This window comes from Petromyzon marinus, chromosome 7 (assembly GCF_048934315.1).
Source record: "Petromyzon marinus isolate PM22_M1 ecotype Great Lakes invasive population chromosome 7, UKy_Petmar_22M1.pri1.0, whole genome shotgun sequence".
In the NCBI taxonomy this organism is placed as follows: domain Eukaryota; kingdom Metazoa; phylum Chordata; class Hyperoartia; order Petromyzontiformes; family Petromyzontidae; genus Petromyzon; species Petromyzon marinus.
The window spans coordinates 8,246,544-8,260,077 of NC_133673.1; the positions used below are offsets into that span (position 1 = coordinate 8,246,544).

The 13,534-nt window shown below is 48.4% G+C and overlaps 1 protein-coding gene and 1 long non-coding RNA gene across 4 annotated transcripts in view; one reads left to right on the forward strand and one right to left on the reverse strand.

Annotated features, from left to right (window-relative positions):
* Positions 1 to 12,366, reverse strand: part of WT1 (WT1 transcription factor) — a 32,842-nt gene extending 20,476 nt beyond the window's left edge. For 2 of the 3 annotated variants that reach the window (XM_032948943.2, XM_032948942.2), the window contains exon 1: positions 11,056 to 12,365. In XM_032948943.2, coding sequence (XP_032804834.2) covers positions 11,056 to 11,752 — 697 coding nt within the window. In that variant the 5' untranslated portion in view covers positions 11,753 to 12,365. Of the gene's footprint in view, positions 1 to 11,055 lie in introns of all 3 variants that reach the window. The other variant, XM_076065323.1, reaches the window with a different exon arrangement.
* The window catches only part of LOC142924021 (uncharacterized), an 82,766-nt gene continuing 81,579 nt past the window's right edge, over positions 12,348 to 13,534 (forward strand). The window contains exon 1 of the long non-coding RNA XR_012941154.1: positions 12,348 to 12,434. This is a non-coding gene — a long non-coding RNA (uncharacterized LOC142924021). The remainder of the gene's footprint in view (positions 12,435 to 13,534) is intronic.

Below are 13,534 nucleotides of genomic sequence, written 5' to 3' on the forward strand. Positions count from 1 at the left end.
ATAACCCCTGCTGTGCATGGTGGTCACCATTGACAGCACTATCCAGGCTCAACCCGGTGCGTTGTGGGTGGTTTTGTAATAGAAGCAAACTTAAAGTCAAGTTGTCATTTCTGTTGGATTTATTTGAGATTTTACTGCAACACTTCGTCAACAGAGTTCACTTCGTCTCTGTCGATGAGAGGTGGGAAGGCAAAAACCCCACATTTATCCCACCGCCTGTGTTCGCTTTATACTGTTTACTTTCCCCTAGGAGCTTTGGTGAACGCAGTGCAAAGGTGGGTGCAGAGATGATCCTTGCGTTTAAAAAAAAATGCCTTTGTGCCGTGTGCACGCCAACGTGAAAGACGGAGTTCGTGCAACTTGATCATCATCAGCAGTAGCAGCGGCGGCGGCATCACCAGCGGCACAGTCACAACTTCGTCATCAAACAACGGCTTGGTCACCCAATTATTTCGGTCAAAATCAATAGCGGCACGAGGCCTTAGTCACCCGAAAAAAACTCAACACACGAGTCAACAACGCTGCCTTAAAACAAAATATATGTTAAACGACGTTTCAGAGCAATGGCCCTTCTTCATAGCGCATGCAAAAATCATCATCATCAATCTACAGTAACAAACTCATCATCAAGAAAAAGCCTTAGTCACGAAGTCATCATCATCATCAACATTCTCATCAGTGTCATCATCAAATATCATCATAAACGCAATCATCGCCAAACATCATCACCATCAATGGCATAGTTATCAAAATCATCATAACCGTATCCGTCAATAAGCTGTGTGTGTTGTATGGTTCGATTCCCGCTCACGGTCGACACCAGTAACGATTATCTGAACCGGTCCTGAGCCTCCCCTAGGTCGACTCAGCCTCAAACGAGGACCTGGTGCGGTGTGTAAACATCGCCACTAAGGGGGAGATAAAGGCGACCGGGTGTGATGGGCTACACGGGGTACCGTTGTCTTTGTTTGCGTCGCCATCAATGCAAGAACGGCAAGGCGCACGCTGATCTCTCTCTCCGTGTTTATGGTCGCGCGGGGCGTCTCGGCTCTGCCTTGTGTCCAGTGGTGACACGCGCCGCTTTCTCTAATCATCTGGGCAGCCACCTCGGCTCTCAAGTCCATCCATCAACGTCACCATTGCCTTGCAGGGGACTTCCATTGCGTTGCCTTGTTGCGTCTGCCGAGTATGAAGCGTGTGTGTGTGTGTGATACCGTATCGCGTATGGAGTTAGGATTATCGGCGTAAGGCACTACCACTAGAGTTCTGGCACGGTACGCCCTATCCGGAATTATTGCACACTCTATTCCGATAGTATGGCAAGACCATCCGCATCGTGAGGACTAAACAATGACACAAGAGAGCGTTCTGGACTGTACCGGCAAAAACACAACGAATAACTGAATAGGGTGCAGTAATATAACAAATAACGCATGCATTCTTACTGAGTGTGTGGATCGGGCTGAAACGGTGGCCCAATCCCCGCCCACGGCTAACATCAGTGGGGCGACTGACATCTGAACCGGTTCTGAACCCCACTCCTTCACCAACCCGTACTGACCAGCGTGGTGAAGTATGGTAAAACGGCCCCCATAGCCGACACAGCATGGTGAGGTTTTCACTTTGCGGTGAAGTGACATTGCCATCATCATTAATTCTCCTGTCATCTCATTGCAGCGGCTTTTGGCTCAGATGCGCTTCTGCGGCCGTCTGGAACGCTCTTCCTTCTGCTATTAGGAAGCCACTGGAACTGTGCAAATTTAAATCGTCTAGCTTGAAAACTAATTTATTTAGAACTGCTTTCTGTGTTTAGTTTGTTGTCCTTCCCCAGCCCGTACCTCCAATAAGCGTGGTTGGCTGTGTACGGTGTGAAAGAAGTTAAACATACACATGTACAGTAGTGAATGTGTAGTAGCGAGTAGTGTGTAGCAGTAAATGTGTAGTGAGTGTGTAGGCGTGAGTGTATAGTAGCGAGTGTGTAGTAGTGTGTAGTAGTGAGTGTGTGGTAGTGAGTGTGTAGTAGTGAGTGTGTAGTAGTGTGTAGTAGTGAGTGTGTGGTAGTGAGTGTGTAGTAGTGAGTGTGTAGTAGTGTAATAGTGTGTAGTAGTGAGTGTGTAGTAGTGAGTGTGTGGTAGTGTGTAGTAGTGTGTGGTAGTGTGTAGTAGTGAGTGTGTAGTAGTGAGTGTGTGGTAGTGTGTAGCAGTGAGTGTGTGGTAGTGAGTGTGTAGTAGTGTGTGGTAGTGAGTGTGTAGTAGTGAGTGTGTAGTAGTGAGTGTGTGGTAGTGTGTAGTAGTGAGTGTGTAGTAGTGAGTGTGTAGTAGTGTGTAGTAGTGAGTGTGTAGTAGTGAGTGTGTGGTAGTGTGTAGTAGTGAGTGTGTAGTAGTGAGTGTGTAGTAGTGTGTAGTAGTGAGTGTGTAGTAGTGAGTGTGTAGTAGTGTGTAGTAGTGAGTGTGTAGTAGTGAGTGTGTGGTAGTGTGTAGTAGTGAGTGTGTAGTAGTGAGTGTGTGCGTTTACATATATCACGATGCGTGTACATATATCACGATGTGTATATATATCACGATGTGTATATATGTCACGATGTGTATACGTCACAATGTGTATATGTCACAATGTGTATACGTCACAATGTGTATACGTCACAACGTGTATACGTCACAATGTATATATTTCACGATGTATAAAATGCATTTCTAGTCATTGGTTATTTCTTTAAAGTCACGTAGAAGGGAAATAATAAACCAAGAATATGAATCCCTGCATTCACGAAAGCTTTAAATCGAAAAATACATTTCTAGGTGTGTATGTTTTGCACTTTAAACTCACGATTGTCATTGTCACTGCCGTGCAACAGATTCAGACAAACGTGGGCGTCTTCTCCGGATTATAAGACGCACTTCAAAACGTGCACCCGGCGTCAACGGAGTCACGTGACTCTCGTGGCCGCTTCAAGTCGCGATTCAGACGTCAGCGCGTCTTATAATGCGCAGAACACGGTAACAGGGAGAACGTGTTTAATTTTTATTAATTTTTTACCTACGTGACTTTACCGAAGGAACGAAAACTTCAAATCAAGAATTAAGGGAGAACGTTTTGGGCTATGCGCCTTGAGCAAGGGGGGGGGGGGGGCATGGTGTTAATGAGGAACGAAGGCGTTTGTTTTTGACTCTGATACACCGCTGCCAACGCAATCACTCTGCCTTTGTATTCGTCTTATTGTTAATGTATTTGTGTGTGTGTGTGTACGAGTCCATGACTCAATGAATTGGGTAAAACTTAACCATCGTGCGCTGTATTTAATGTTGAACTATGCGATTCGTATCGTCGTCCCGGGATGCGGCTGCATTTCGACGTTACATTCACATTTAAATTGTGCCTGTTGTTATGATAATCATCATCAGCAGCAGCAGCCATGAGTTATCCACTGCTGGATGAAGGCTTCTCCCCAGGCCGCGATGGGACGAAGCTGCCGTGATTCCAATTACAAAGTTATCAATACCCCGACTGCATTAACATTTTAAAATATACACACACCGTTCGAATGCTAAACATGGCATCACGCGGCACTTATTTACAACAGAGGTTAACATTAAATTAACTTTCGCCAGACATTAGGATTGACGAAAGTGTTGCAAATAAAAATACAAATCAATACAATTGTGGGCAATCGTAAGCAAAGGATAACTGCACAGAGCACACAACTCTTCACAGGTAACGACCACACGTACGTGCTGTGTGTGTGTGTACGTGTGCAATCTGTGTGCGTGTCCATGTTGGGAGCGGTCGTGCAGCGGCTAACGAGATGAACCTCGAACCCAACCACCCGAGTTCGATTCCCGCTCACGGCCAACACCGTGAAGCGCGCCTGAGCCTCCGCTGGGTCGACTCAGCCTCAAATGAGTACCTGGCGTGGGGTGTAAAAATCGCCACTGGGGAGACAAAGGCGGCCGGGGGTGGTGCTGGCCACCCATACCCCCCCCCCCCCTCGTCGTGTGCCGTGCCGACCCTTCAGCGGTGCTCGCTAGCAGTATGTTGTTGTCCATGCAGTCTGTAATTGTCCCCGCAAAGATGCCGCCTCGCAAGGCTATGCAAGGGCGATCTTTGTCATTGTTTATACGCATCGGAACACGCGCGCACACTCATCTGTGAACTTAAAACACACACACACGGGAGACACAGAGAAGACTTTAAATACCACAACCACACTCACCCACGCTCATCCAAGGAAAATAAACACGGACCGGAGCCAACAACATTCGCTTCGTCTCGTCACCACCACAGTCCCTTGACTGGGCCTCCCCTAGGTCGACTCAGCCTCAAATGAGTACCTGGTGTGGGAGGTGTAAACATCGCCACAGGGGAGACAAAGGCGGCCGGGCGTGGTGCTGGCCACCCACCGGTCTCTCGCGTGCCGTGCCTGCCGTGAAAGGAGCTCGCTAACAGCACTTGCCCCAACAGTCTGTTGCAGGGGATCTTTATCGTCATCAGCCATGATCAATCCACTGCTGGATGACGGCCTCCTCAAGCGCAACCTTGGATTAGCACGGTTGGCTATGTACGGTGCGAAAGAAATGCAACTCTACATAAGAGTAAATCACAATGGATCGCGAAACCTGTGTGTGTGTAAGCGACTTCTGTTCGCCGTACTTTCACGACTAAGCCCAATACCGTGACATTGTCAGCAGCAATATTATTGATTCCGTATTATTTATAGTAACGCTCGTTTGTTACTCTGAAAGTACTATATTACTAACATGTGTAGTATATACACAAGTACTGTGTTACAATTATCACACGGTATTATGTATTCAGTAAATGTATCTCGAATAAAAATTTAGTACGCATCTGATATTTCTGAACAGTATATTGATACATACTGAACTAGTTTATTATAACCATCTGTTCGTAAATATAGTAGCATGCGGTTCATATATATCAAGTACGCGACTAATATTTGATAGGCATATTTCCGATAAGCCTATTTCTATCAAACGTATCACAACCCAATAGCAATATTATTTTATCGATTAATTTAAACCTGTAAAAACTATACGCAATACTCTATACATATAATGATATATTAAATTAATGTGCGAATATAAGTGTAAGATAAAAATCCTGCACGTTGTACATAGTCACGCAGTGCACTTCACCGTATTGCACATTTACTATGCCTATATGTATCATAAATACATTTTGTATTATTCAAGCACCGTGATTTAAGATATTGCCCATGTGTAGGATTGCAATTTTATCTTAAAAGTGTCGTGCCTGTTACTGTAAATAAATACGTTCAGCAATAAATATGCGTTGTCGATTGATTGCGATGAACTCGTTTTGCAGTTTTACTTTAATGTTTAACTCTCATCAGATTCGCCAATTTAACGAATTTTTGAAAGTCGTCGCGAATTAAGAACGCATGTATCGATGATAAATACCTTTGTAAACTGGCATACAAACGTACATACTCATAACTTAGATACACGATCATATAGTCGTATATTCGATATACGACAAAGTGTTCATATACGTATAGCATTGCAATTGAGCTCACAGCACTTTGTCAATCCACTGCTGATTTAAGACCTTCCCACACCCGTGTCAGTCGTGGCGGGGTAGTTTAACCATACTTCACCACGCTGGTGAAGCGATCATTTATACACATCATCATCATCAGCCATGATTAATCTAACACTTACTAAAATCAGTTAACCCGGAGTTTCCAAATCCAGAAATGGAAGATACTGTAATAACTTATAGTGCTACATATAATCATGCATATCACAGATATGCATGATTATATGTAGCAGATATGCATGCTTATATGGCTCCGTAGAATATTCAGTGGCGAGGCGGATTGGGTTCAGAGCGCAGTAGTTCGGGACACTGCGCTGTGAACCCCAACTACCTGAGTCGGATTCCCGGCCAAGGCCAACATCAATAGCGAGTGAATATCTACACCTGTCCTTAGATCGGCTCCCTTCTTACACATTTTAATCAACCCGCACTGACCAGCGGGGTGAAGTATGGTCAAACAACCTCCCCATGACGAACATCACGACAATGGTTGTACTTTATTCTCATATCAAATATTTCACCCCCGCGACCAACGAATGCCTCTTCCGGGGCAGATATTTTCCAGCAGTTACCGTTTGTTCAAAATCAAGAGCAACTCTGGCAACCGGGTTTGACTTATTCTTACTCCGACCATCATCGGCAAGGTCGTTGTTCCGTTCAACAGATGCTTCGCTGCACTGCCAAACAGATGCAGTGGGACTGTCACGGGGGCCGGATGACGGACACGCGATGCGCACGCCCAAAGCGGAGGTTCGACGTCTCGTGCTGAGAGCGTTGAACGCGTGCAGCGATCGCGCGTGGGATGTTGATGGATTATATCGAGGCTCGCGCATATTATTTTTGTTGCAGGACAAATCGCTGTACAAACAGGGCGCCTTCCCCCCCCCCCCCCCCCCCCCGTCGGAATATGAACGCAACGTCCATGCGCTTTCCCCTGAAAAGCATTAACGAAAGACGAATTGGGGTGCGTCGATGCGGGTGGACGTGTCTTAGTAGAAACAGATTGCGTTTTTTTGTTGTGCGTGTGTGTGTGTGTGTGCGGCGCGCAGGGGTTTTAGCGCGCTACGCTACGAACCCGGCGACCCGAGTTCGATTCCCGCTAACGGCCAACGCAAGTGACGAATGATCTGAACGAGTTGTGGGCCTCTCTTCTCGGTCGACTCGGTATCAAATGTTTGCGGTGTGAAAAAAAACATCGCCAACTGGGGAGACAAAGGCCGGCGTGGTGCAAGTCAAATCGCTGCACAGTCACTGTTTGAGAGCTTCACCGGGCTCTCCGCGCACTCTGCTCCGGGGACTGTTAATGCCCTCGGTGAGATTGTGCGGCTAATTCTCGGTCAGAGGGTCTATCCCGGTGAGTGTAGACTCTTTTTCATGATTTCTCACATCTGTGAAATGCGCCTGCCTGTAAGTTAATTCGTCTGTCCACGTATTATTAGTTTAACGCCATCATTTACGAGTTCATGCTTCTGTCAATGCCCGTGTCTGTACGTTCATGCGCGTCGATGCGCCTTGTCTAAAAGTGTACGTACGCCCTTGTCAACGAGTTCATGTGCGTGGCAGGGTACCTATCTGTGGGTTAATGCGCCTATCTGTGATTTAAAACATCTGCCTGAGTCCGCGTCCATATTTGTGCGTCTACGTGTTTGTTTAAGTTCACGTGTCTGTAAATGCGACGAAAAACAAGGCCATGCGTCCGTCCATCTGTCTATTGATCTATCCATGAGTCCATGAGTCTATCTATGGGCTCATATGCCTATCTTTAAATCCGTACTTTAATCCATGAGTGTCAGAGGTAACTTCACACCGACGATGAATGTGACGGAGGCTCGACAATAAACGTGCGCATCAACTCAATCAACCACTCGTGCAATTACCGACTCCCAAAATCACGCCTCTTAGCCCTGCAATATACACATATACTGCAGTGCGTATATCGAATGGATATGTATCAATTCCACCATGTTAACACGCTACAATCCTGCGTACACATGCATCACACATATTTATAGGAACGATCAATTGTTGTACTGTCCTTCTATGCTCACTCGTCTAAGCTCCCCACTTTCACACACCCGCACTGACCATTGTGGTTTAATACGGTAAATAACCACCACGACCCGCACAACGTTAGGAGCAGGGCCATCATCCAGCAGTGGATTAATACCGATCTCTCCTGCATTCAGGAACTGCTGGTGGTTTTTCGAAAATGCGCAGATGCCGCACGTTTTTCGCACACGTTTCTGTAATGTTGCTCTCTGAAATGTATGCTTTTCCCGACCTGCAATATTATTCTGTTATGATGATTGTGGTTTCTCGTCATTTACAAGATTTATACGACGCCGTCCCATTGCCTACTCACGACCACTTCGAGGAAGGCGTCTATCAATGTACGAGCTCTTGGTAGAGTTTAAAGTGCCGTGTGGAACGTCTGTATAACGGTCCTGGCTGGACTTTGAACAACGCGAGCAAACAAGACGCGCGACTTCACGTTGGTGGCCAAAGCCATAACTTAGCCGAGCCATCTGCATCTGCTTTCTGACTGCCCACGGAGTTGCAGACAGTGAATCATCATGGCCAAACAGACGCTGCACTTCTTCTTTTTCGGTGAAGTGCAGGGAAACGCCGGGAACCAATTCAGCGAACATCTCTCTCATTCTCTCTCTCTCTTGATTTGAAGCTTTCGTGACTGCAGGAATCCATACTCTTTGGTTCTTTCGGGTAAAGTCACGTAGGTAGACTTTACCCGAAAGAACCAAAGAGTATCTCTCTCTCTCTTCCATAAGCGACGTAGAGAGCTGTACTATTGAATGTTTAAGGCAAGTAAAAAAAAGCTGCGCATGGACAAGACGCGTGCGTAGACGTGATGACGATGGTCGGTGGTCGAGACGAATGACGGAGCGGCGGCCCAAGGACGGGGAACAAAACGGTAAGACGGACCGATGAGATAAAGCGCACGTGCAGGAGAGATGCGACGCCTTGGGGAGGCCCACATCGAGCGGTGGATCGATCGTGGCTGATGGCGATCAAGATGGCCGTAGGAAATGAGAACTATTCCTTCTTTTTCTCGAAACGCCGTTACAGAAGTCGTAATTGTAACACAGCTCCGTGTTGCACTGCACGCTACGCGCGTGTCGTACATTGCCCGTCGTGTGCGCGTGGGATATCATTCACCGACGTGGATCGGGCTGCGGCGTTCACTCGACAGTAAATACGTAACATTCTTCCGCTGCGCGTGATGGTCTAAATCAAATCCACAACACGCATTGCTCCCGTCAAGCGTAAAACTTGATTATAAACACTGCCAACGAGGTTTAATCAGAACGACACTCAACCGTACAGCTGGCATTACGACAGCTATGAACAACTACAATAACAGAACAATACACAATTGTAATCATTTGTCACTCCACTGTTGAATTAATGTCTGGTAGGGGAAGGGTTGCGTTAGGTTGTTGTCAGTGCAGGTCGGTGATGACCAGGGCCCTGGACCAGTTCAGATATCACTCGCCACTGACGGTAGCCGTGGCCGGGAATCGAACTCAGCTCATCGGGTTGGTAGCACAGGGCGCGAGTCGAGTACCTAGAACATCATCCACCCCTGCCAGGCTTGCGAAACATTTCCGCGAAAATGCAGTTGGTATAAACTAACCGGCTAATTTAACTCTTAACGTCAAGTTTATTTTTAGTTTCACGGTCACTGAGAGTAAAGGACGATCTCGACGTTTCAGCCGACCAGCCTTCTTTATGAAACATTGACGTTTACGGAGAGTCCCCGCAGAGAGAGTTTGTTGGTCGGTGAAGTTTGATGTCGGATGATGCCCGGTTCAATGAAGCGGCGATGCATTTGAAACGTTCAAACACCCTGGGGCACATTCTACACACAGGCGTATTAAATGCATGGACGGTGTGCGCTTAGAAGGGCGACTCAGATGGCTGGGACACGTCTTAAGAACAGAGGAAATCCACATTGGAAGAAGGAAGGTGGTGAAACATTGAAGCAGCAGGGATGGATCATGCGAACTACAGTCATCCGGTCATCCTCGCAGCAGCCTTTAGCAAGCCATCGCACAAAGACGGTCACTGCATTGCGCGCTTTCAGATGCGCTTATGCATCCGTTTGGAAAGTTCTTCCTTCCGATATTAGGAAGCCACTGGAGCTAGGAAATGTAAAATCTAGATTTAAACGTCATTTCTTTAGAACTGCTTTTTGTGCTTTGGTTGTTGTCCTTCGCCCGTGCCTCCTATTTGCACGGTTGGCTATGTACGGTGCTAAATAAGTTCAATATACATGCATATATCGGAAGAAGGAAGATGGTGAACATTGAAGCAACAGGATGGAGACTCAGAGGCAAGGTCTAAAAAAATGTGGTTTAAAGTGGTGAGACCAATGATGTGATGGACTGTGGTGGAGTGGACATGGACATTCTAATTTTCTATTCTTGCATCTGGCAATTTGATGGCCCAGGACAGGAATGAGTGGAGAGAGAGAGAGATGGGGCCAGGAAGGCAGACGCCTCACACACGAGTGAGAAACGAGCCGGGCAGAAAATACTGTTAAAGAAATTATGTTTACTTTTTAAAATGTATGATCCACCGTATGTAAACACGCGCATGCTCCCCGTGTTATACAGAGGTAATGTGCGCGCTGATTATCAACGTGCGCGATTTTCCATATTGATAATATAATCGATATTTTAAGTCAATTATTTGGACATAAGATATTAATGTATGACCGGGTGAAAGCTCATTGAGGAGATCGCAAGTATTTTTTAAAGTGAAATTTGAGTTTAAATAAGCGCAGCGAAAACAAAACTCTTAAAGAGTAAATGTAACTACCCAGGCATGTATTCCTTTGTAAAACTAAAATTAATGTGAAGTCAAAATTATAAAAAAAATTATACTTTTGTTTTACAAATGAACAATAATTCCCTTTATTTATACAGGAAAGTCTTAATGAGTCTGTATACTCTTTTAGAAGGGGCTAGCATCGGGATGTTTGGCAAATCCCATTTGACCTCAAGTTGTAGAAGGGCCGAAATGCTCCGCACAGATCTACGCAAGAATGCGCTTCTGCAATCTCCTGGCAACCTATGGATGGATGGGTTCTACCCCCCGTGTTCAGGAACATCAACAACTGAAAAAGCTCACAGCACGTGGGACGAAAAATGTACGCCCTTGTCGATGAGTTCATGTGCATGGGCAAGGTACCTATCTGTGAGTTCATGCGTCTGTCTGTGAATTAAAACATCTGCCCCTGAGTTCGCGTCCATATTTGTACATTTACGTGTTTGTTCCATGTCCACGCGTCTGCAAATCCGACTAAATACGAGGCCATGCGTCGGAACATAACGCCGAACAAACACGCGTGAGTTAGCACGGCCAGAAAACCCACAACACGCCGGAGAGCTGTGAGAGAGGAGCACGAACACCGCGGACAGACGGCAGCGGTGTCCACAAACCCCGCGCGGTGCTCACCCTGCCCTCTGCTCGACGTCTCCAGACAGGGGTTGAGGTGGTATCCCCCTCCCGGATACAGCCTGGCTTGACTCGACGGGGCCATAGCCATGGAGGACAGCGACTGAGCCGCTGCCACCATGGGGCCTGGATGCTGCGGCTGATTGCAGGACTGCGGTGGCGGCGGCGGTGGTGGTAGTGGCGGTGGCGGCGGTGGCGGAGGTGGCGGAGGAGGAGGAGGAGGCGCCGGTGCCGGCGGTGCCGACTGCGATGCCGCGGGGACTTGTGACCCGACCGACGCAGGAAGCTGCCCCGAGGATCCGTTCCCGAACTGCCCGTAGCGGCAGGCGCTGGTGCCCGTGAGCTGCCCCGTGAAGTGCACCGTGAAGGCGCTGAAGCAGTCCTCGTGCTGCTCCTGCGCGGACGCAGCGGCCGCCGCTGCAGCCGCGGCCGCCGCTGCAGCCGCCGCCGAGGGAGGCCACCCGGGCGGCTCCTGCTTGATGAAGGCCGGCGCGTGGGCCCCTCCGTGAAGGCCCGCGGCCGGGTTGTAGGCGCTCGGGTGCGCGAAGTCGATCCAGGGCGAGGCGGCGGGCATGCCGGGCGACAGGAAGGTGTTCATGTCGAGCACGTCCGAGCTCATGGCAGCGCCGAGGTCTGCGTGAGCCGCGCCACCACCACCGCCGCACGTTTTGTTGTCCTGGAGGAAGCGGGTCCACATGCGTGAAGAGCGCTTGTCCCCTTCCTCCTTCACCTCCTCCTGCTGCCTCTATCCTCCCTGCCTCCTCCTCCTCTCTCGTTCTCCTCGCTCGTCTCTCTCTCTCTGTCTCTCAAGGTTCTTCTTTACACAGCTGAGCCGAGTTGGTCGATGCACAGCAACCCGAAACAGCGCGCGCACGTGCGCGTGCGTGTCTCGGTGCGTCCTTGGTATTTGTGTGCGTCTGCGTGTATGGAGATCCCTTTTGGTTTTCTGTGTGTCCGTGAGTTGGATCGCTGCGTTGCCGATGTATCAGAAAGTGTGCAAGTGTTCTCTTCGCTTGCGTAACGCGGAGTTTTAGAGCGCACGAGGAGTCAGCGGCGACTCCACGTTCGCGCCTCGGTGGCTGTACAAACGAGCGGTATACAACTCGTGTGTAACGTACGACGAGAACAAAAAGTAACGGGACTTAAAAGGTTGCTGCTATCGGGCTTTGTAAGACGCGTTTGTAGGAACGACGGCTACATGGATGGAAGCAACAGGCTGACGGCGCTCTGACGATGGCTGTGGTGAAAGCAGAGCGAGGTTATTCAGACGCGAGCGGTCTGCGTGTGACGCTGGAGAGACTTTCGCGTGTGCCGCTCAACTGCCCACACGGCGGGGCCCTTAAAGAGGCGAGGCGTGCGGAGAGGGGAGCGGGAGGGAGGTGAGTACGCGCGTGTGTGTGTCTGTGTGTATGAATGTGTGTGTGTGTGTGGCGGGGGGGAGCGGTGGTGGAGCGGTTACTAACCTGGCCAACCGGGTTCGATTCCCGCTCTAGGGCTCAATATTAGTGATGATTATTTGAACCGGTCTTGGGCCTCCCCTAGATCGACTCAGCCTCAAATTAGTGCCTGGTGTGTAAAACATTGCCACTAGGCAGACCAAAGCGGCTGGGCGTGGTGCTGGCCATCCACCGTGTGCCTTTTTGTGTGCCGTTTTGGCCTTCATAGGTGCTCGCTAACAGCACTTGCCCCAACAGCATGTTAAGTCCATACGGGGGATCTTTGTCTTTGTGTATGGGGAGCGGTAGCGCAACGGTTAGCGCGCTGCGCTACAAACCCGGCGACCCGAGTTCAATTCCCGCTCACGGCCAACACCAGTGATGATTACCTGAATCGGCGCTGGGCCCTCCCCTAGGTTGACTCAGCCTCAAATTAGTATCTGGTGCGGTGTGTAAACATCGCCACTTGGGGAGACAAAGGCGGACGGGCGTGGTGCTGGCGACCCACCCCCTCGTGTGCCGTATCGGCCGTAATAGGTTATTTAATGTCCTTAAATAGGCACATTTAATAGGTGCTCGCTAACAGCACTTGTCCCAACAGTTTGGTAAGACTACGCGGGTAACTTTGTCTTTGTGTGCGTGAGTGTGTGTGACGCCACGCTTACTCAGAGCTCTGCTCTCATTCGTCACATCATAAAAACGACAAATGCCTTTACACTCTACGTATGTGTAAGTTTTATATATATAGTATATATCCTGTAGCTAATGACACACACATAGCAACGGCGAGTAACCTGCCTGTGTAAATCAGAGAGAACCATTTAACACACCAGTCCATCTTTAAACAAACTTGGCAGTGCTGAGCCCTAAGGGCGCTTTTGTATATTCCCAGTGATGTACATCATCATTATCATCATCCGCTCTATCCAGATTAAAATAAGTTATAATACGAGCTAGCCACACGGTTCTAATACGTGTTCAACCGCGCTAGGTTGCTTTGATTAAAAAAAGTTGCTCATCTAATTGTAACAAAGTTATGACTC